General features: G+C 34.5%; 1 protein-coding gene across 3 annotated transcripts; it reads right to left on the minus strand.

The window, feature by feature from the left end:
- Window positions 1-8,238: 8,238 nt before the first annotated feature.
- On the minus strand, window positions 8,239-24,989 carry LOC111898833 (MADS-box protein AGL24). Of its 3 annotated transcripts, none has more exons than XM_052764808.1 (9): window positions 24,829-24,989; window positions 24,451-24,643; window positions 10,437-10,518; window positions 10,185-10,246; window positions 9,994-10,093; window positions 9,884-9,925; window positions 9,083-9,124; window positions 8,752-8,933; window positions 8,239-8,449 (listed from the first exon to the last, which is right to left on the minus strand). In XM_052764808.1, the coding sequence occupies exons 2-9, from the start codon at window positions 24,630-24,632 to the stop codon at window positions 8,434-8,436; spliced, it is 708 nt and encodes a 235-aa protein (XP_052620768.1). In that variant the 5' UTR covers window positions 24,633-24,643; window positions 24,829-24,989; the 3' UTR covers window positions 8,239-8,433. The 3 variants fall into 3 exon arrangements, with proteins under 3 accessions (XP_052620768.1, XP_023750478.1, XP_023750479.1); XM_023894710.2 differs by lacking the exons at window positions 8,239-8,449; window positions 8,752-8,933; window positions 9,083-9,124; ... (2 more) ...; window positions 10,185-10,246; window positions 10,437-10,518 and adding exons at window positions 16,978-17,182; window positions 17,485-17,666; window positions 17,814-17,855; ... (2 more) ...; window positions 18,897-18,958; window positions 19,149-19,230; XM_023894711.2 differs by lacking the exons at window positions 8,239-8,449; window positions 8,752-8,933; window positions 9,083-9,124; ... (2 more) ...; window positions 10,185-10,246; window positions 10,437-10,518 and adding exons at window positions 16,978-17,182; window positions 17,485-17,666; window positions 18,596-18,637; ... (1 more) ...; window positions 18,897-18,958; window positions 19,149-19,230.
- Window positions 24,990-25,196: the final 207 nt, after the last annotated feature.

Here is a 25,196-nt window from a genome sequence, read left to right on the forward strand (position 1 = left end):
GGGACCAACGTACATTCTACTATGTAAGTAAAAGTTTGTCGGATCCTGAGACCAGGTACTCCCATTTTGAAAAACTAATACTTGCATTAGTAACTACTTCTACAAATATAAGACACTATTTTGAAACACATACTATACATGTAAGAAATAATTACACCATTGAGAATGTTATGCGAAAACCAGAGATGTCAGGTAGGATTGCAAAGTGGTCTGTGAAGCTAAGCACATATGATATAAAATATAAATCGAGATCAACAATAAAATAGTGACTTTGTGGCTGATTTCAGCGATGTTCTACAACCTGAAGCAGAATTGGAAAGCAAAGAGCTCCAAAAAGAAGAAAGCATGGGAATATGGACACTCTTCACTGATGGATCTTCCAACTTTAAGGGAACATTCCTAGGGATCATACTAAAATTTCCACAGGGGGATATCATACCCAAGACAGTCAACTATGAATTTGATGCAACCAACAACGAGGTTGAATACGAAGCATTGATCGTGAGATTGCACTTGGCCAAAGATCTTTAGATTATGGATCTTTAGGTATTCTTTGATTCCTTATTATTAACTAATCATTTTAATGGATACTATGCAGTAAAAGGCAAAAGACTAGCACTATACTTCAAGATCCTTAAAAAACTAGCCTCTGAATTCGACGTTTTTAGCCTAAGTCAAGTTCCCAGAGAAGAAACACCAAGGAAGATACATTGGCCAACCTTGAATCTTCCCTCAGGACCCCTCTAGAAGTCAGGATCCCTATAACCCATATATTGATCCTAGTGATAAAAGATCCCTCCAATATGCCAAACAATCCCAATGACCATGATCAAATAACCAACATAGCAACAATCGAAGATCCTAATACCCAATCGCTTCCTCATGATCCTAATCATCAGGATCCCGACATCCAGGATCCTACGCAAGACTCAAGATCCTGGATCCAACCCATTGTGGAATATCTCCAAAATGACATGATTCCAAGAGAAGAGAAACGAGATAAAACATTTCGGATAAGGGTCTCGACTTCGTGATGATCCAAGGGAATCTATACAAGAAATCGATGGTTGGTCCTTACTTGAGATGTTGGGAAAGTCACGAAGTTACCGAAGTACTAAATGAAATTCACGAGGGAGATTGTGATAATAATGATGTGGGCAGAACCTTATGCTCTAAAGTATTAAGGACAGGGTACTACTATCCAACGATGAAAAATATGCCTTAATATACACACAAAGATGTGATGATTGTCAAAGGCATAGCAACATCCTTCATCAACCTGTAGAACCATTACATCCCATCATTTCCCCTTGGTCATTCATGAATGGGAAATGGATATAGTTGGCAAGTTACCAAAAGCCCCTGGTGTAAAGGTCTTCATGCTAGTAATAATGGACTATTTCTCGAAATGGATAGAGGCTGAAGCCTTTGTTCAAGTACGAGACAATGAGGTAGTCTCATTTATCAAACATAATATCCTGACTAGGTTCGGGCTCCATGCCGAGATCATATGCGACAACTGATACTAATTCATAAACAAAAGGATTAGAGACTTTTGCGTGAGTTAGGAAATTAAAATGATAATGTCCATTCCTGTCCATCCTCAATCTAATGGTCAAGCTGAATCCAAAAATAAGATCATAGTCAACAATTTGAAGAAAAGATTATACAAAAATAAAGGAAGATGGGTAGAAGAACCCTCTTTCGTCCTATGGGTGCATAGGACCACTTCAAAAACAGTTAGTGGCCAAACTCCATACTCCTTGGTGTTTGGAACATAAGTCGTGATGCCTACTGAAGTAGTGATCCCAATGGCGAGATACCAATTGCAGGATCTAGAGAATAACGATAGGATCCTAACTCAGGATCTTGACACTATCAATGAGCTAAGGAATCTTGCTAGGATCTGCATTGCTGCTCATCAACAAAGGATCACTAAAGCATACAATAAGAACATTAAAATAAGAAGATTCCAAATAGGTGACTTGGTGCTTAAGAAGACATTCCAAAAATACCAAGGATCCCAATGCAGGTAAATTGGCGACTAAATGGGAAGGATCATATCTCATTGACTCAAAAGCATAAAATGGGGCATATTGGCTAGCTACCGTTAAAGGAAATGTCTTTCCAAGATCCTGGAATGTTATACATCTAAAAGCTTAGTTCATGTAAGTTGTATTAATCATTTTCTAACAAACTCAAGGTACACACTCTCTACTCGTTACTTATCTGACTCTTTTATTTAATTTTTCAAAATCCATTATCGACTTAAGTATTGGAGGGGAATTATCCAAGCTAACACCCACCCCAAGCTAATGTTTGCAACATGTAGGAATCTAAGGATCCTAATAACCACGAATAGAGACTGATCATCTCTCCTACGATTAAGGGTACTTAATCACCTTTAAGGTTTAAAGAGTTAATGACCTCTTTCACACGAGATAAGGTTTCTACACCTCACTTGGACATATGATATCTAGCTATGGGATTTGAATAAGGGGATCATTTCACGCTTTAGTGACTTGGCAACCCTATTATTTCAGAGTATATGTTAAGACCCTAAAGCTTAATTCTAAGGTTTATAACATTTTAAAATATCATATATTCCTTTCTTAAATATCAAAATATCATATATGCTCTTCTTAAACATCAAAATATAAATGTTAATGTCTAAAATATCCTCCCTCTACAACATGGCAATATTCAACAACAGTAAAACTAAACAATTAATACATACATTCCACATAAATGGCTGAAGATGAAACATTTTGTTTGTCAAGAGAGCGACATTCCAACAATTTAGAAGTAAATTGTAACAACCCAAAAACCGTGATAAATTTTTTTATCTGAAAATCGTTTCAACCATCAATTAGGTCCAAGTCAATAACAGTGTACAATATCCAAAACATCATATTAATAGTATCCAAAAAGTGTGAAAATCATGAGGGGAAGATGTTGTGCCATCATGTCGGGCTCTTCCTTTTTGTGCCGGAAGTACCTGAAATCATAAACATAAATTGTAAGCATAAAACTTAGTGAGTTCCCCCCAAATACAACATACTAAACATATAAATTGGGTGTAACCCTGGAGTATATTCCAACCCAATAAACAAATTTGGGCCCCGCCCTGGGGTTTATTTCAACCCGATCATACGATAGTGGGCCCCACCATGGGGTTTATTTCAACCCGAACATGCCATAATGGGCCCTTCCCTGGGGTTTATTTCAACCCGAACATGCCATAATGGCCCCCGCCCTTTGGGGTTTATTTCAACCCAACCATACAATAGTGGGCCCCTCCATCAGGTTTATTTTAATCCGATCATACAAACATATATATAACAGCCACATAATAGCTAGCATTCTACATAACATGATAATGGGTCAGCATTGGTGCCTTTGATCCGTGGATACAATGATGAGACTTACCTCACAGATAGACGAAATAGCTAAGGTCCATAGGATGCTCCATGGGAGTTACAAACCCATGGGTCATGGAAATGAAGAGTCATGTCACATTGGGGTTTACATGGTGTAACCCTAGATGTAACACACTATATAAAGGATATGAAGCTCACCAAAATCGGGTACTAGAAGCAACATAGAGGGAAAGCCGATTTCTAAGTGTGACATTCTCTGTCAAAGTTTATTCCAAGAGCATTTGGTGTTGTGTGAAACATTTGAGGCATCACACTTGGGGTGCTAGGCTCTCAAGGTTTTCAAGGAATCAAATCAACTACAAGGTATGTAATTCTAGCCATCTTTTATGTTAAAAGTTCCCCATGTATGCCAGATAGGTTTATGAACCTTGGAAATCATTTTTTGCATGTATTTTTGACAAACATAGATCCAAAGTTTTCTAGGGTTGCATGTACACTTAGGGGTGTTAGAATGCTCATAACCCATCAGCGGTATCAGAGCCTAGGCTTGTTTGTTGATACTTGATGCAAAATAGTGAAAAAATCGAATTTTTAAGTTGTCTGCACAGGGGAATCGATGAGTCCAAGTGAAACTTCAACCAACTCGGCAAGTCAGTTCATGTACTCGACGAGTTGGTCATGCAAACTGCAGTTTTTTCAATTTTTGCTGCTGGAAATGAACTAGAACCATTACCCTAAACTATTTGGTGTTTTAAAACTTGTTTTAAATGATGTAATGGTTGTTCTAATCTATTTACAATGGCTAATATCAAAATTACATGATTATATGTGTTCATATGTTCTTGAAATTTTCATATGAATATTCATGTTCTTATGAGTTCTTGATAGATCATAAGAATTACCTTTTTAATGCTTAATTCATGATCTTATGTGTTTTAATGGAGTCCATAACTTGTCCTTAAGTTATGGATAATCAAAAGTCACTTGTATTAAACCCATTAAAAAAACACATAAGTTACAAAAATGAAGAGTCTTCATTTTAATAACTCATAAGTTATGAATTGAAAAGTTTTGTTAAGTTACAAAACTTGCCCTCAAGTTTTGGAACATATAAAGTTATCTTAATAAACTTTAGTTCCAACCTCTAGTTTTTTAAAAGTTAAAAATCAACCCTTATACTTTATAATATTATAAGTTAATAATATATATATGTATAAGATCAAGTCGTCTTACCGTTAGTAGGCCTCATTCACGAAGCCGGTCTATAAGGGGGGGGGGGTATAAGGTTGCTGCCTATAAAATGGCAGCTTAATGGGTTTCCACTCTCACCCACCGCTTCCTTGATCGGTGGAAGGTCGTTAGCCGAACGGGTATGACAAAGACTTATAAAAATTCTCATTAAAAGTATAATGATTATTATAAAGTAACTAAATGTTTTATTAAATTCCTAATCTTAGTTACTTTAGGAAAATGTGAATAAGGTGCTAATCCATGAAATTACACTTTACACTTTGTTTAAGTCGTTATTGGAGCGTGTGTGGTTAACCGACACACTAACTTGGACTTAACAAGGTAGGTAAAGGGTGACTTAAGGTTTATTATAGGTCGGTGGAGCGCGTAGGGTTAACCGACACATCGATTGAGTGATAAACATTAAGGGTACCAAGTGATTTGCATGGTTACTTCACACCTCGTTTTCTGATCCTCGATATCCTAGTCACAAAACTTGGAGGACACACTCGAGATTGAAACATGCCTTTGAAAAGTACTTCATTGAATCTCAAAAAGAATCTAGGAATTTCTAAGAACCAATTAAAACCCAATATTTATATTTCGTTTTTCATGGTGGAAATTGGTGAATCGTCATTACCTACCTTTTAAATATGTTATAGCTTAGATTATGACATCCCTCTTCTAAGTTATGATATATTGTGATTGGATCCTAGCCATAATATTACATTTAGGTGTTTTATTAAGGACTATCTTTATATCTAAACTAAATTTGTTCTCTTCTTTTCAGATGTCTTCCAACAACATTGCTTCTGGCTCAAACCCTACTGGCCCCTTTTCCCTCATGAATCTATGTGGAAGGGTCATCTTCGATGGGTCCAACTTTATGGATTGGATTCGGAACATCAGGATGGTGACTCGCTACGAGGACAAGGAATATGTCCTCTACAAGGAGCTAAAGGAGATCGATGAGTCCACTGCTATTCCCCAGGAGATCGCTGACTTCTGGACTAATGAAAGAGATGCCACCAAAGTGGCATGCATCATGATGGCCACCATGATAGCTGAACTCCAGAAGTCCTATGAAGACTACTACCCTTTTGAGATGCACCAAGATATGATGGAAAGATACCATCAGAGTGCTCATCAAGAGTGGTATGAAATAATCCCCTCCATGATAACAACCAGGATGAAGGATGGAGAATCCGTCACGAGCCACATGTAGAAAATGCAAAGGTATGTGGATCGTTTGCTGAAGCTTAATGTGAACTTCCCCGAGGAGCTAGCAATAGATGTCATTTTGCACTCCTTTCCCTCGTGTTATGATCAATTCCGCATGACATACCACATGAATAAGGAAGAAGTCACACTCAACAAACTTCAAGGACTCCTAAAGACCGCAGAAACAGGTCTTAAAGGTAAGTCGGTTGTTAACACTCCTACTCCAAACTCCACCCCTGTCCTAGTAATCGGGAAAGGTAGAGGGATGAAGAGGAAGAACCCTTCGAAGGGTACCAAGGGTAAGACTCTTGATGGATCTTCTTCAAGTGGAACCAAGAAAGGTTTCGTCACTCCTTCTTCTGACCCAAAAGAGGCTGAATGCTTCTATTGCCATGAAAAGTCGCATTGGAAGCGGAACTGCCTAAAGTACCAGCAAGATGTGAAGGATGGGAAAGTCAAACCTAACCATGCAGGTATTTACACTATTCTATCTAATAACTCACCCTATTCTAACTCTTGGGTCCTTGATACCGGTTGTCGTATTCATATTTGTTCTGATTTGTAGGGACTAAGAAGAAATGAGAATGTGGAGCATGGAAAGATAAAATTGATCATGGGGAATAGGAAAGCTTCATCTGTCACCAAGATTGAAGTTTATTCTTTGTTGCTAAGTAGTGGGTTTACTTTAGATTTGAATAAATGTTGTTATTCGCCAGAAATGGCAAGAAATATTATTTCCTTTCATGCTTTGTACAAACAAGGGTTTACCTTTTCTTTTGATAATGAAATTGGTGGAATAAATGCTTTATTTAATAATGTTCTTTATTTTAAAGCATTACCTTGTGATGGTGTGTATGAAGTTGTATCTGTTGTAGATAATCTAGGAAATAATGTGTTGTGTATTGATTCTTCTAGTAATAATAACTTGGATAAAGCATCATTATGACATTGTCGTCTTGGACATGTGAGCAAGAAACGCATATGCCAACTCCAAAATGATGGAGTCTTGGAGTCATTTGACCTAAAGTCAGATGATAGTTATGAATCATGCTTACATGGAAAAATGACAAAGTCACCCTTCACTGGTTTTTGTGTTAGGGGTGAAGGTCTGTTGGATCTAATGCACACAGATGTGTGTGGACCCTTCAAATCTGCCACAAGGGATGCTAATCGTTATTATCTGACTTTTACTGATGATTATAGTAGATATGGATATGTCTATTTAATCAAGCATAAGTCAGAGATTTTTGAAAGGTTTAAAGAGTTTAAACAGGAAGTCGAGAATCAATTGGGCAGGAACATTAAGATGCTTCGATCCGATCGTGGTGGTGAGTATCTTAGTACAGAGTTCCTCGACTATCTTAAGAAATGTGGGAGTATCTCACATTTGACACCTCGATCCGATATGGATATTTCTTTTTTTACTCCCCGCTCCCGAGTTGCAGCAAAGAAAAAAGAAGAAAAGAAGAGAAGAGAAAAAAAGTAAGGAGAGAAAAGAAGAGAAAGGAAAAGAACTTTGTGTTTTGTGCTCCCGAGTTGGAAAGAAATGGAAGGAAAGATAAACATTTTGTTCTTTCTTTTCAAATCCTTCCAAATCGGAAGGAAAGTTAGGAGAGAAATTGTTCATTCTATTTCCTTCCACTTCCTTCCTTTAATGAAAGTCGGGAGCACAAATTTCTCTTACTTTCCTCTCAGTTCCTCCCATTTCATTTCTTTTCTCTCCTGAAGTTGAACCCGGGGGCGGGGTGTTAGTGAGAAAAGCCCTATGGTCATGGAAACCGACAATTATAAGTCACTGTCGTTTATTAAATCTAAAAATGGACTTTGTACCCCTAAACTACAAAAAAAAGATGAAGGACCATTTAAAACAGAACCCAATAGTTGGTTGAGCTACAATGACATTTACTCTTCATTAATATACCAAGTTGTACTATGTACGGCTTCACTACAAGAGTTTCAACCTATATGTATGTTCTTGGTATTCTTTTATTGTTTCTTTAGTTTTTATTATTTATAACACAAATATATTTTTTTGTACAATAACAGGTTATAAAAGCGAGCATTCATCATAGGATGGCTACTAGAGAAAGAAAGGGGTTCGTGAGCTAGACTTAGATAAAAAAAATGGTAAACCATATTATCTAAGCAATTTATATGAGATCAATCGATGAATACTAACAATATCTTATGTGTGTCAAGGTTCATTTCTTATATGAAATTTTACATCTCAACCATTAGATGGAGTTCTACACCACTAGTTCCACTAAAGGGCACTTAATAAGATCCAATAGTTCCTCATGGTGTCCACTAGTTCCTCATGGTCATTCCACTTTAGTTTTTTCGACCAATTTTTGTTCTTCAGACTATCTTTTTTCTTGATTTCATGAAACTAAATTTCAAATCAACCTTTCTCTTGGGGAAAACATTGAAACTAGATAGATAACCTTCAAAATACGAGTTAAAGTCTTCATTTTGTTTTCATAGAACAAGCACAAAACCAAGCATTGCAATTACACACTTAATTCAATACAGCACTTCTTATTCCCTTCAAATACCACCACCATCCATCGCCCTTCTCCTTTTCCTCGACGGTTTGCCATTGTCAATTAAAGGGTAACCTGTACACAATACAAATATAAATAGAAGACCCATGCATGTACATGTTCTATCATGGTTGAAATTAACCTATGTTTTATCCGGCTTTGTTTTTTTAACAATTCAATTTTCTGAACCCCATCTAAGATGGTATGAAGCGATTCGGGCTTTGCTTAGACCCATAAAATGAAGCATGAAAAATAGAAAAGTGGTAAATAGACATGTACATAATTGGCTTTGGTTGACTTCCTGATCATCCCAAGCAATTGACACGTATGCTTAAGGAAAAATGGTTTACTTCTTCAGGAAAGTGTAATGAGCTTACGCTAGTTTAAGCGATGTATCAGACCAATCATCCTGATCAGGAGGAGGTCCACTGTTGCAACTGTATACGTTGGTAGCAACAGATTCCGATGACTGCACTTGATCTTCTGGGTTAATTACAATATTGTCCAACTCGGCAGCCGTTGTCCGTGGCCTCTTGCCTACCGAAGTCAAACTCATCATCTAGACATACATCAACAAAGAAAATGTTTTCTATTAATTAATCACGATTAATAAACACACACACACACACATACACACACACACACACACATATATATATATATATATATATATATATATATATAATTTAAAAAATAAAAGAATCTTGCTTGTTGTTTCAAGAGCTTGTTCTCTTCCATCAACTGAAAACCCTGTAGCATAGTTCAAAGAGAAATTCTTTTAATATCTTATTACCTTAAAAATGCATAAAAATAAAATTCTAGAAATTACAGAGTCAAATCTTTTGACATAAGAGAGACAAACTTAGTATAATTTTAAATGATTTTGAGAAAAAAGTTGTATAACCCGACATAGTAATGATGCTCTTCCTAAAACTAACGAGTTCCTGTTCGACTTTCAAAATCAATAACCCTTCAAGCAGTTAATTTTGAATTGCAAATTTTATATGAAAACGATTAGTATTAATAGAAACAATACTTTTACATACATGCGACCACAACTTAGAGCATCCACAATGGAGAGTTTAATGGAATAGTTGAATGAGATGTCATGTCTACTTATCATTCAATGGATACAAGTCTACAACTCCACCATTGTGAAATGCCACCTTGGCATTCAATGGATTTGGAGTTCAATGGCCATTGAACTCTTCAATGGGAAAAAGGAAAGTATTTAAATCTTTAAATAAATATTCTATTAATATGTTCCTTTGAACTTATAGAGTTTAATGCATTGTGGGATAAAAATGAATAGAGTTGTATGGAATAGTGAATGATGATGTGACACTTCATTGAACTCTATAGAGTTCAATGCATTGTGGATGCCCTTATTTTAACTGTAGTACTTACTATTTTTTTTCTTCAAAACATGTGTAATATATGATTTTGAAATGAAAATGGGGCTCTTAAAAATCAACAATGGACTCTAGTTTGAGTATATAACACTATAACCTTTTGTTGAAGACTTGCTATCTCGTTTGCAATCCGTTCATCCTGAAATAGGACAAGAAACACTTTAAAGCCCGGTGAATATACTCACTCATGTAAGATAGTATAATAACCTTTGTCTGGAGCACACGGTTGAGGCCTCCTTCAAGCAAGCTCTCCAAACGTTGAAGTTCCTCTAGAGTTAACCCATTAAGGTCCTCGCCACGTAGGTGGCTGTATTTAGTGAGGAAATCATACATAATTAGTGATGAAGTTAATTCACTTTATTGCAATTGATGGAAAAAAGAAAGAAGATATATAATACCTCAATTCTCGATTCTTGTCAAGTACCTCTTTGCTCATCCTTGACTCTTCTCTTTCCAGGAGCTACAGACGTATATATAGTGTTTTACTTTGACAGTTGAATATTCATATTTATATGCTATGAGCGAATTAGTAGCAAATGTGCATACAACCATACTAATTTTGTTTTACTTGTAATAATACTATGCAGAACATTTCCAATGAAACAATTATTGTAATATGAATAAGTTGGTCAAAGATCAAGGGACAGAACCTGTAGATTGAGAGAAGGTGCGTCAACTTTATTGACGTTATTAGTCGAGTAGAGTTTATATTTCCCGAGTAACTCTTGCATACTTCACAACACAAAGAAAAAACATTTTACAGTTTATATCTGTAGATAAAAGGTTATATTTATAATGTTGTTTATGAGTAAATGTACACGGTCATATGCACCTTTGTTTGATTGAGTGAAACAAAAAGAGAATGAAAACATTTCTTGATTGATGAATTGCTCAAAAATTACAATACAACAAAATGAACTACATCTATATGTAACTAATCTCTCAACAAACTTCTTAACTAAATAATTCATAGAACACATGGCATCTAACTAACGACGTTCATAACAAATTTGGCACATAGATCTGTGCTTAGCTACCACAAAAGACAAGGAGTCTGTAACTTGTTTCTTTGATTTCCATGACAATGGTGTTCCTCCAAATAGAATGAAGAAACCACTCACGGATCGCCTAGTAATTGGACAAGATGCCCAAATTTATGTCACAATATGCCTCAAGATCAAAACTTGGTTTATTATTACTCATAAATAATCCTTGAGAAACTGTTCCTTTAAGATACTTTAAAACACAAATGACAGCACTATAATGGGCTTCATAAGGTTCTTGATTGAATTGATCAAGATACTGTAAAGGATAAATCTGGTCTTGTATGTAATAAGAAGTTTAATTTTCCAATTAGTTGTCTATAACTAGTAGGTGCAACTAATAGATTGCCCATTTTTTGAAATAATTTCAAGTTGGATGGTAATAGAGAGTATACAAGCTCACAACCAACCATTGAATAATGTTGTAGTAAATCCATATTAAATTTATGTTGATTAACAACCATGCCATTTGGTGTTTCATTAAACTCTAATCCCAAAAACAAAAATGTATGTATCCCATATCCTTTATCTTGAATTGTTCATCGAAAAAAGCTTTTAAATTTGATATTTCTTCAATATTGTCCTCAGCTACTAATATGTCATCAACATATATAGCAAAAATGATAAAGCTTCCATTTGCTTTCTTTATTTCTTCAGTACTGATGCGATGTTTGTTTCAATCCATATAAGGATTTTTCAATCAATAAACGTAAGAATAAAGAACATGAAGACCAGGAGGAGCTTTCATGTACACTTCTTCATGCAAGTCACTTTGCAAAAAAAACATTATTCACGTCAAACTAATGAACTCTCCATCCCCTTTCACACCCAATGAAATAATAGCTCGAACAATAGTGAATTTTTTACAATAGGAGAAAACGTTTTGTGATAATCAATTCCATGTTTTTGTGTAAATCCCTTTGCCACTGAATAAGCTTTCTGACGTTCAATGGTACCATCTGATTTGTATTTGATCTTATAGACCCATCTACAAGATATAGACTTCTTTCCTTTAGGAACTTTGACAACATCCCATGTATGATTGGCTTCTAATGATTTGAATTCATTCTGCATAGCATTTTCCCATTTGGACCCCCTTGTACTTCATTGTAGAAGGCATGTTCAGTTTGAACAAGAGAAGCATCAAAGCAAATTTGGAACAATCATGGTGAGTAATTGGAGAGGTAATACATAAATATATAATCATTAAGATGTCTAAGAGGATTGGAGTTCCTTGTTGAACGTCTTAAGGGGTTTAATGGATTGGGGACAACGAGGGTATTTTGGTAAGATACAATAGCCTAATAGCCTACCGATGAAATATCATTTGTAAATACTTCAGGAACAGATTAAAGGAGATAAGAAGAATCAGAAGAAGCATGCTCTTAAATTGATGATAGATGTAATGAAAAAACATCTTCAAAAAATTTGACATCTCTAGATATGAAAATTTGCTTAGTGTCTAAATTCAACAGTTTGTATGCCTTTTGACCATATGGGTATCTAATGAATATTTGTATGCCTTTTGACCATAGGGGTATCCAATGAATATGCATTTTATAGCTCTGGGCATGAACTTGTCACTTGAAGGTTAAATGGGTGTAGTATGACAAAGACAACCAAAAGCTTTTAAATAAGATAAATGTGGCTTTTCTTTATGCAAAACTTCATAGCAAGTTTCAAAATGAAGTGGTTTAGTTGGCATTCCATTAATTAAATGAGTGGCAGTTTTGATATATTCTCCTTGGAAGATATGTCCAACTCCATACTGAAAATAAGGAGTAGCCTACAAAATATGCTTGTGTTTTATTTCAACAAGACCATTTTGTTAAGGTCTATAGGGTACATATATTTTTTTTAATGAATAATGCCTGCTTATGTAAAGAAATCTACTCCCTTTTTGCTTGATCAAAGATCATATGCATTGCCACATCTTATCACTTTGACCATTACACCAAATTGAGTTTTGATAAGGTTAGCAAAACCTTTAATAATGTACATAACATGATTTGTGAGAAAGAAGATGTGTCCATGTGGATCTGCTGAAACCATCCACTATTGTGATAAAATACTTATGACCATCAATAGTAGAATGTTTATAAGGACCCTAAACATCAATATTTATAAAATCAAATACTTGAGATGAGTTAGTTTGACTTTTTGGAAAAGATAGTTTATGTTGTTTTTCTTGAGAACAAATCAAGCAATCAACATAATGATCATGAACATTTAAAAACAAAAGAGACAATTTCTTGAATTTATCCAAAGGTAAATGCCCAAATCGTTTATGCAAAAACATTGCTTCAGTGATACAATCAAAGGAATTATTAGAAGAATGTAATGTATACATTATAGAAGACTTGTTACAAGAATTCAAAGCAAAAAAATCATACTCAAAAGAAAGTCTATTGGCAATATCTTGATAACCAAACACATACAAATCATTTATATGCTGTCCAAGAATGCCAAAAGAGAATTTATTCGTTGACAAAAGGGTCCTACATGAGACACTCTTTAGCATTAAGAAGTAAGAATGATGAAGGTATTCAATTATGCAACAAGTTTAGGAACATATAGAAGGTTATACTTGAAGCATGGAACATACAAAACATTATGTAATGGAATGGAATTATGAAGCCTTATACATCACTAGAGAATGAAATGAGAGTGTTTTGTCCACTAGGCAAACCAATCGAGTGAGGATGATTGGATTTATTATGAGATGAAAAAGATATTTATTAGAACACATATGATCGGTAGCTCCTGAATCAATGATCCAGGAGTTATGTGTTCATAATAATGCAGAAGATCTATAAACATTTGCAAAAAATGTTTAAACGAGAAAGTTTTTCCTTCATTAATCATTGCTCCATCGAATTAACTTGGCTAGTTGAAGGAGAAGCATTCAAGTTATTAGTATTAATTGGTTGAATGAGCTGTTATAATTGATCTTGAGAAATCAATGATGGCGATACCACATATTGAAAAGAAGATTGAGTATCATCATGCTTGGACTTGGTGAATTTGAAATTTGCAAATTTGAAACTGGCAGGAAATTTGTAAAGACAATAACATTAAGATTTACTATGTCCTGATTTATTTTAGTGATTATAGGTTAAAGCCCTCTTGAGATAAGAAGAAGAAGTTTTCATGGCAATAGTTTAGTACCAAGAACAAAGTGAGGAATTGAAATATCTCTTTGACGTTCCTCTCCGTGAAAACAAATCATCTTACAACTAGTTTTCGATCTCATCGAACCATGTAATGAAGTATCAACTTTTATTCAAGAATCTGGCCCATTACAACATGTCCATAAAGCACATTCAAAGCTTGTGTTTAATGAAATCCGTAAAGAAAAATGACCCACATCAACTACCAACTTCTCTCTCTTCACTGTTATTGCCCCTCCTTTGTCAACATCACTTCCTCCGCAAAACAACCTTGCCATATCCTTGCTCTACAACAACAATAGCAACAATGCTACTTGAGGTCATGGTAGCCGTCAACTTGATGTGACAGTCGTAGTCGTAGATGATGTCTCTACAACCCAAACGCCGGCAACCAACAACCAACGAACCCCCTTTTGGGCCTATTTCCTATATGGGCTTGGTCTAACAACAAAGGTATATAAGCCTTCGTGCCCATTCCCAACATCCCCCTCTACTCGTCCTCCCACGTCTAATAATTAGAACCCGACTACAAAATACCAACACCGTCTTTACAAAACCATTCTTATGCATACACACTCCTATGGATCTTGCTCAGGTAATGAAAGCTATGTCATTATACCCTTTCGTGAGAATTGGCATATGGATACCGATGATTCATCAAGCGGGTTCTTAATGTGAGCTCTTATTCTATTTAAATTTGAGAAATTTTAATAAAAACATAATCATCATAAACTTCTAATTTATGTCTCCATACATTCTTCTTCCATCATCCTCCATTTCATCTTAAAAATATCATTTTCTCTTGCTACATTATCAAAAATGAAATCTTTGTCCATTGCTTTTTCTAGTATAATAAACTCTCTATTAAATTTAATCATTTTGGTTTTGTTGTGAAGGACTACCCATCTAGAAAAATCCTCACAAAATGAAATAGTATCAACGAACTCTACCCTATTTCCTCGTCTACACTTCAAAATCTTCCCAATCCTAAAGTTTTTGTTATTGTTCTTCAAGATGTATGACACCATTGCCGCTGTAAGACATCTAAGATATAACATTCTGGATCCTCTTTGGAATCGTAATTTTAGTGATTGTAATTGCATTAAACCATATACTATTTTTCAATCGCGTGTTTTCGGTAAACATTTTAAATTATATTTTTATGGTTCGTCTCATTTACAACTTATAGACATCTTTAATTTTGAGTTTAGGGAACATTGTTACTATCTTTTATTACTTGATGATTACACTAATTTTCTATAAATATTTCCACTCAGTCACAAGTCACTTTCTTCGCCTTCTATAAATTTATTCAAAACCACACTCTTCTTTCTCACTCTCAAGTCCCCACTAACTTTTAGCATCATGCACTTCAAGTGGATGCATAAATTCTCAATATACTACCTAGGAAATTGCTAAACCTAAACTCCCTCACTCAACTTTTATACCACCACCTAACCACTTACAAACACCTATAATATGGATTGCTACTTGCAATGTACACTGTAATATGGATTGCATTTATCCAATTTATATACACTTCAAGCTTACTTTGTTGCACCAATGCGCATTGTGGCAGGTGCATAGGTTTTTAACCTACATTGTCCCCTAGTAAAAGCAGCTATTATGTTCTTACAACGTGAGTCTTATCTTTCTTTTCGAGAATATCAAAATGGATAGCATTGCGGCAGGTGCATAGGTACTTAACCTACATTGTCCCCTAGTAAAAGCAACTATTATGTTCTTACAACGTGAGTGTTATCTTTATTTTTCGAGAATATCAAAATGGATATCCATTTTTTCTATGAAAAAGTCGCATGAGGAGAAGTGCAAATTTTACATGTTCCATCATGGTCCAAGTTAACCAACATCTTCACCAAGGGTTTGCCCTGTGTTGTCTCAATTTTCGTTGATCACCTCATCTTTTCTACTACGGGGACTATTAAACACCTATCTTATTATTATTTATGTATTTATCTTGTTAAAAGTGTTTTTATTAGAATATGATTATACTTTCCTTGGATATATATATATATATATATATATATATATATATATATATATATATATATATATATATATATACACACACACACATACACACACACCCCTTGTGAATGAAAGAAATCAAAGAAGATTAAATCACCTTATACTAAGTTAAAATAAAATAAACATTGATATCAAATTATCAATTATTGGATACTTATTATTATAGAACAAAAGAAAACAATACCACTCGGCTTAATGGGCTTAATATCTTCTTAATGGTCATAATATACATGAGAATGAGCTAAGAGCATTTCTAATGGTAAACCTATATTATAGGTCAAACATTACCACCCCATCATCCCATTAGTATTAATCTTTAATTAAATACGTTCTCCAATGATTAACCTCTTCTATGACTTTTTTTTATTTATTAATTGAAGTAATTAATTCTCATCTATCTAAAATGTTCTATAAAACCCCCTTACTTACCTAATCTTTTTATAAAAACGACGTATTTTAATACAAAATATTTTAATAAATATTATCACTAGACGTTTAATATTTTAATAAATACAAACTTCTAACATTAATATTTAAATAATTAAAGACAAAACCTCATAAATGGTCTCCTTGGTTTCTCATATATAGTCCCTATGTTTAAAAAAAATTCATAGATAGTCCCCTTGGTTTCAAAAAAAAAATTGTAAACCATATTATCCAAGCAATTTATATGAGATCAATCGATGAATACTAACAATATCTTATGTGTGTCAAGGTTCATTTCTTATATGAAATTTTACATCTCAACCATTAGATGGAGTTCTACACTACTAGTTCCACTAAAGGGCACTTAATAAGATCCAATAGTTCCTCATGGTGTCCAATAGTTCCTCATGGTCATTCCACTTTAGTTTTTTCGACCAATTTTTGTTCTTCAGACTATCTTTTTTCTCGATTTCATGAAACTAAATTTCAAATCAACCTTCCTCTTGGGGCAAACATTGAAACTAGATAGATAACCTTCAAAATACGAGTTAAAGTCTTCATTTTGTTTTCATAGAACAAGCACAAAACCAAGCATTGCAATTACACACTTAATTCAATACATCACTTCTTATTCCCTTCAAATACCACAACCATCCATCGCCCTTCTCCTTTTCCTCGACGGTTTGCCATTGTCAATTAAAGGGTAACCTGTACACAATACAGATATAAATAGAAGACCCATGCATGTACATGTTCTATCATGGTTGAAATTAACCTATGTTTTATCCGGCTTTGTTTTTTTAACAATTCAATTTTCTGAACCCCGTCTAAGATGGTATGAAGCGATTCGGGCTTTGCTTAGACCCATAAAATGAAGCATGAAAAATTGAAAAGTGGTAAATAGACATGTACATATTTGGCTTTGGTTGACTTCCTGATCATCCCAAGCAATTGACACGTATGCTTAAGGAAAAATGGTTTACTTCTTCAGGAAAGTGTAATGAGCTTACGCTTGTTTAAGCGATGTATCAGACCAATCATCCTGATCAGGAGGAGGTCCACTGTTGCAACTGTATACGTTGGTAGCAACAGATTCCGATGACTGCACTTGATCTTCTGGGTTAATTACAATATTGTCCAACTCGGCAGCCGTTGTCCGTGGCCTCTTGCCTACCGAAGTCAAACTCATCATCTAGACATACATCAACAAAGAAAATGTTTTCTATTAATTAATCACGATTAATAAACACACACACACACATACACACACACACACACACACATATATATATATATATATATATATATATATATAATTTAAAAAATAAAAGAATCTTGCTTGTTGTTTCAAGAGCTTGTTCTCTTCCATCAACTGAAAACCCTGTAGCATAGTTCAAAGAGAAATTCTTTTAATATCTTATTACCTTAAAAATGCATAAAAATAAAATTCTAGAAATTACAGAGTCAAATCTTTTGACATAAGAGAGACAAACTTAGTATAATTTTAAATGATTTTGAGAAAAAAGTTGTATAACCCGACATAGTAATGATGCTCTTCCTAAAACTAATGAGTTCCTGTTCGACTTTCAAAATCAATAACCCTTCAAGCAGTTAATTTTGAATTGCAAATTTTATATGAAAACGATTAGTATTAATAGAAACAATACTTTTACATACATGCGACCACAACTTAGAGCATCCACAATGGAGAGTTTAATGGAATAGTTGAATGAGATGTCATGTCTACTTATCATTCAATGGATACAAGTCTACAACTCCACCATTGTGAAATGCCACCTTGGCATTCAATGGATTTGGAGTTCAATGGGAAAAAGGAAAGTATTTAAATCTTTAAATAAATATTCTATTAATATGTTCCTTTGAACTTATAGAGTTTAATGCATTGTGGGATAAAAATGAATAGAGTTGTATGGAATAGTGAATGATGATGTGACACTTCATTGAACTCTATAGAGTTCAATGCATTGTGGATGCCCTTATTTTAACTGTAGTACTTACTATTTTTTTTCTTCAAAACATGTGTAATATATGATTTTGAAATGAAAATGGGGCTCTTAAAAATCAACAATGGACTCTAGTTTGAGTATATAACACTATAACCTTTTGTTGAAGACTTGCTATCTCGTTTGCAATCCGTTCATCCTGAAATAGGACAAGAAACACTTTAAAGCCCGGTGAATATACTCACTCATGTAAGATAGTATAATAACCTTTGTCTGGAGCACACGGTTGAGGCCTCCTTCAAGCAAGCTCTCCAAACGTTGAAGTTCCTCTAGAGTTAACCCATTAAGGTCCTCGCCACGTAGGTGGCTGTATTTAGTGACGAAATCATACATAATTAGTGGTGAAGTTAATTCACTTTATTGCAATTGATGGAAAAAAGAAAGAAGATATATAATACCTCAATTCTCGATTCTTGTCAAGTACCTCTTTGCTCATCCTTGACTCTTCGCTTTCCAGGAGCTACAGACGTATATATAGTGTTTTACTTTGACAGTTGAATATTCATATTTATATGCTATGAGCGAATTAGTAGCAAATGTGCATACAACCATACTAATTTTGTTTTACTTGCAATAATACTATGCAGAACATTTCCAATGAAACAATTATTGTAATATGAATAAGTTGGTCAAAGATCAAGGGACAAAACCTGTAGATTGAGAGAAGGTGCGTCAACTTTATTGACGTTATTAGTCGAGTGGAGTTTATATTTCCCGAGTAACTCTTGCATACTTCACAACACAAAGAAAAAACATTTTACAATTTATATCTGTGGATAAAAGATTATATTTATAATGTTGTTTATGAGTAAATGTACACGGTCATATGCACCTTTGTTTGATTGAGTGAAACAAAAAGAGAATGAAAACATTTCTTGATTGATGAATTGCTCAAAAATTACAATACAACAAAATGAACTACATCTATATGTAATTAATCTCTCAACAAACTTCTTAACTAAATAATTCATAGAACACATGGCATCTAACTAACGAAGTTCATAACAAATTTGGCACAGAGATCTGTACTTAGCTACCGTAAAAGACAAGGAGTCTGTAATTTGTTTCTTTGGCACATAGTAAATGTACACGGTCATATCACCCTCACCCTCACCTCTCTCCCCTTATTCTTATTTTTCACCTGATCGAATGATATAACAAGGTCACAAATTTTGAAGTCATAAATTAACTACAAATAATCAATGTCAAAGTTAAACCCAAAAATCAATAAAACACAAAATCAAAACCCTTTGAACCCATCAAAAAATCATTCCTCTCTACTTCTCACTCTCCACTCTAAAAAATCATTCAAAAACTTGAGTCCTTGATCATGATCATTACACATGTTGCTGTAGATGGTGACAAATTCAATGTAGGTAATCGAATTCGATGGGATCAGCTTCGAAGCAGATCTCACGTTCTGCAACTATGAACACCTCATGATTTTCTTAGCATCACCCGCAGATACTATAACGAAATCTGAAGAAGACGATGCATTCTCCATGGTCTGAAGCTTTAGACAGCCACACCTGAGGCGTTTAGAGCCAGAGGTGTTCATCTTTTTCCTAGAACAGATATCACGTTCTGCAACTGTGAACACATCATGATTTTCTTAGCATCACCTGTGGATCCTCCGACGAAATCTGAATGAGATGATGCATTCTCTATGGTTATCGTCAATCCTAAGACATTCGGAGCCAGAGGTATTCATCGTTTGCCTCCACTTCTCTCCAACAGGGAAGTAAAATAGTTTCGGCTGGAACCGAAAGAGCCACCGGTATAATCCAACGTCTGCGGTAGCAAGGGCGAACGCATGATTTCCTACTAGGTGTTGCCGGATGCCATAATAGCAGAAAGAAAAAATCAAAAATTTTCGCACTGCTTTTTTGGAAGTCAAGAATTGTCGGTGCCACTGTGGGACACCATATAAAATTACCCTCCTGTTTGTTGGAAGAGGACTTCTCCGACGATGCCATTAATGCCGACGTATAATGCGACTGCCGGTAAATTAGTTGTCGGAGGGTTTTAGAATTACAGATTTTAGATATTAAAGATGAGTGAAGGTGCAAAGGGGAGGGAAACCAAGGTGGGTTGGGGAAGAAGAAAAAGATAGGGGTTGATGGGTTTTTTTTGACTTTAATGAGAGAGAGAGGTTTTTTATTTATTTTCGTTTTCTTTTTCTTTAAATAAAGAAAATCTAATAAATAAGTTTTTTTTATGTGGGTGAGGGATTATTTGTGTAACATCGTGTTTTCCGTTATTTCTTATTTCAGGCCCACATCGATTATGTAAAGGCTTTGGGCCTTAAGGAGGTAATGTTTAGACCTTTTGGAAGGAGGCAACGATGGTTATGAGATCTAAACTTTTGAATTGTGTATTGGGCCAAATGGTAGAACGGGAAAAGTCATAGGCCGTGTTCTTGCATGAAATATAGATTTTTGGTCGAAACGTTTTTAGTCCAAGATATTTAGATAGGATTATAGAGCTCATCATTACATTTCCGTGGATATAAAGAACGTTGAAAACGGAGTTAGAACGAAGAAGTTACGACCGTTTGAAGTTAGGCGATTTTTGGGTTAGCCGCGTATGCTGGGCATACCAGAAGTACGCGATCAACACCCAAACCCTATTTTCGTGGTTTGAGCCTTATTTAAGCTCCTTAACTTCCCCAAACCCATTCTATTCTCAGCCTCCACCTCTCCAACACCCTCCCTTGAAACCCTAACCATAGTTTGAGTCTTCTGAGAAAAAAGGTGTTTTCTAGTACTTTTGAGTGTTCTTGGTGCACCTTGGAGAAGAAGGAACTCATTAAAGAAGCCTTTGTTGCATGGGATCTTGTAGATCCAAACCTTTTTCACCTTGATCTTTCTTTTGGAGGTATAAAGTTTGAATCTTGATGATGAAATTGTTAGATCTAGCTAGTTTTGGGTGTTATGAGCTTTTGATCATTTTAAGTACATAAAGTTTAGATCTTTAAAGTTTATGACCTTGTTATGGATAAAGTTGAAAACTCTATCCATCTAAACATCATATTGATTCAGATCTAAAGGTTGGAGACTTGGATTTAATGAATTAAGTTGAAAAAGATACATTTTTGGTCCCTTTGAGACTTAAAGACTGGATCTTGTTTGTTGGGACCATTATAATGGATAAAGTTGGAAACTTTATCCATTATGGAGCTATTAGAAACCACAAAAATCTTATCTTGGTCCTTCTCTCCCTTCCATGCAAGAATTATGATGTCTTAATGGATTAATAAGTTAGGATTTTAGCTTTTGGACCTTCCCTAGCCATGGAAAGTCATAAAGGTGGAAACTTTATGACTCAAGACAATGTTTTGAGGATAGATCTGAGTTTTCCTGTATTACGTGTTTACTTGATCCTTGATTGTTTATATGTCAACATATAGAGATAGTAGGTTGAGGCGGTCTTGCTTTGTGTTATAAGCCAAGATACCCGGTGCGGGCCGACTATAAGCCGAAGGCACGGAGGCTCGGGAGGAGCGATTGGGTTGAGGTGGTAGGCCAACAAACCCTGGGTATTCCAGCCCGATGGCTGAGTGGACCCGATTCTTGCTTGTATGTTTATCGTATGGAGTATTTTCGAGGAAACTTACTAAGCTTTGTGCTTACTCAGTTGTTTTATTGTTTCAAGTATCATCGGTTGTCATGGGAAGGCGAAGACGGACTGTACACATTCATCAGCAACAATGAAGATTTTATGCTTTAATATTACTTTGATTTTTTAATAAATGTATTTGGAAAAAACGGTTTTTTTCAAAATGAATTTATAAATAGGAAGCTTTACTTAAATAAAATGAAAATTTTTCGTTGTGAAAATGGGACATTACAATTTGTTAAAAATTTTGAAACCACATGGACCATCTATAATGTTTTTTAAACTTAGGGACTATATCCCGGATTTTAGAAAACCACATGGACCATTTATGATATTTTGTCATAATGAAATATAATACAATACATTGCCTTAATAAATACTCACACTAAATCACTAAATCAAAGAGATAAAATGAAATATATTAAAGTTGACTCGATAAAAATTAGTAAAAAAATCATGTTTTCCAGTGATGTTAAGTCATTTTACAACTCAACCAAATAGTAAAAATCTTAAAAAAAAGCTCTCATATGCTCTAACAATGAACAGCAAACTACCCTTAAAAGGCACAAGCATAAATATAGCTAGTTTGATGGGAGAACGCTATAAAAATGAGTTATAGTAGTTGTTAGGATTAACCTCTTGCATACCTGCCTAAGAAGGCTTGAAAAGGCGTTAGGAAAGACTGATAAAACTGGAAATTTATTAACATTGAACAGCAAACTACCCTTAAAAGGCACAAGCATAAATATATCTAGTTTGATGGGAGAACGCTATAAAATTGCATACCTGACATGACTAAGAAGGCTTGAATAGGCGTTAGGAAAGAATGATAAAACTGGAAATTCAGGATCCCCATTTCTATGCAATGTTTTCTAAGTTTATAGGAATGACAGTACGTTTTGAAGTAAGTTCATACCATAAAAGTTAAGCAAAATGATCCTCTTTGTTCGGCTTGAAGTAATCAAGTATGGTAGTTAACAGTAAAAATCAATCAGTTTAGTAAACATCAGTTTCCCATCTTAGTAGTTAAACAAAGATCATTTTACAATATTTATAAAACTAAATTAAGGCAATTAAGCTTATTTTAAAATTATTTATTTACCAAAAATTTAATTCATATCTTAACATAGGCAAAAACCACATAAAGGTTTCACTATAATCTTAAACATTCATACGATATGTTTCCGACAATAAAAACTTTGAACAGATACAGTCTGGGTAAAAATCAAACATAAAAACACAAATCTACTACAACAAATAAAAAATGAGATTCAATTCGTTTTGAAGCTAGTCGTTTAGGGTTTAATTTGTCGGTTTAAGAAGACACGATGCATGATTTACAATACCACTAAGACTTAATTAGGGTTTTATCTTTGGGTTTGTTTAAGTTTCTATGAAAGAAAATATTATTAAACTAGCAAACAATAGTGGAGAAAGAATATTTCTCGTGATTCCTGAAACTTATTAAAAAGAAAAATGATATGCGTATCAAACTACAATCGAGCTTTTACATCATGAAAACGTAAGAAATCATTGTGTGCATTTTATAGTATAATCCATGTATACACATTTTTGAAATTCAATTATAAATGATTGTTTATCCCCCTTTGTTTATCTTGAAGTCAAATTATCTTTTAATTGTGGGAATAATAATTATTAGATAGTACAAACAAGCAACTTCACTTACACTTCGTTGTCACTTTTTTGTATCCTCCAATCAATTAGAAGGTCATGGCGTACTTATTAAACATTAAAATTTGATCACGGAAAGTGATTATAATGTTTGCAAATTATTTTATTAGTTTTCTGGGAGTGAATGAGTTTTTAATTAGTCGTCATATTCACGGTTCAATTATAAAATGCTTATAATTAAACAAGAAAGAGAAAACAACCGGGAAAACAAACTCCCACCATCATAGAGATGTATTTCAATGTAAAAACTAATTAAAAGAAAAAAGTTTGACTACAAACCCAAAACTTTCGACATATCATAAAAAATTAACATCAAGTTATCTAAAATAAACGATCTCTCTATACATCAGCACTATGTGATTTATATTAAGTATGCGAAACCTATATAACTTGATCTTATAAAGTTAAGAATGGGTCGACTTAATAATCCAAGCGCAGTTTCTAAGAGTAAAAATCAGAACCCTAAATGCACCCTCTTCTACAGTCCGCACACAAAACCACCACCCCAAAAAGGAAAAAATGAGATTGCATGAATGGAAACACAAATCTTGGTATTTCTATAAGTAGAAACTTTATGTGATATAGGCATATAGGGTTTAAAAGCACACGTATATACCCATAGAATAAAAAGACATACAGTACCTGGAACTAGCATACTCAAACAGTTTTCCGGTGGCGGAGAAGATGACCAAAGCGACGTCGGCGTCACAAAGTACCGCAAGTTCTTCAGCTTTCTTCAGAAGCCCTCTTCTTCTTTTGGAAAAAGTCACCTGCCTTGCAGTTATATTATCGATCTTTCTTATTTTTATCTTCTCTCTCGCCATGGATAACCCTTCTGCAACATGAAAGGACACAAATTTCTGAAATTAAAAAGATACCAACCCACATGAAAAGCCAATTTTTGAAGTTGTTAGATCTAAAAGAACCCCCCCACGAAAAATCAACGACACCAACATCTTTTCTTTTTCTTTGATCTCCATTAGGGCAAAGAAATCAAGATTTTGGTGGGTTTTTCTTTACCTTTTCTGGAAGGAAGAAGATGGATTTGGGGTGGATTCTTGGAGACAACAGTGATGAAGAGTCTCGTAGCCAATAAAAGAAGAGAGAGAGAAAAAGAAAGAAAAGTGGTGGACGGTGGTGTGTGGATATCCGTGTATGTGTGTGCTTGTGTGGGGTTCCAGGAAAAGGAAACTATAACCTTCCTCTAAATAGCAAAACTAATTTACTTTAATTTCAACTACTTACCGCATTTGCCAAAAGAAAGATGGATATAGAAACATGTACTTTAATTTAAAATTTAAAATCTTAAACATCAATTTCTAGTATTTTCATAATCAATTGTATTTCATCAAAGGTTAATATTACTGATGGTAATTAATTATTTTGTA

Source organism: Lactuca sativa, chromosome 6 (assembly GCF_002870075.4).
Source record: "Lactuca sativa cultivar Salinas chromosome 6, Lsat_Salinas_v11, whole genome shotgun sequence".
Lineage (NCBI taxonomy): Eukaryota > Viridiplantae > Streptophyta > Magnoliopsida > Asterales > Asteraceae > Lactuca > Lactuca sativa.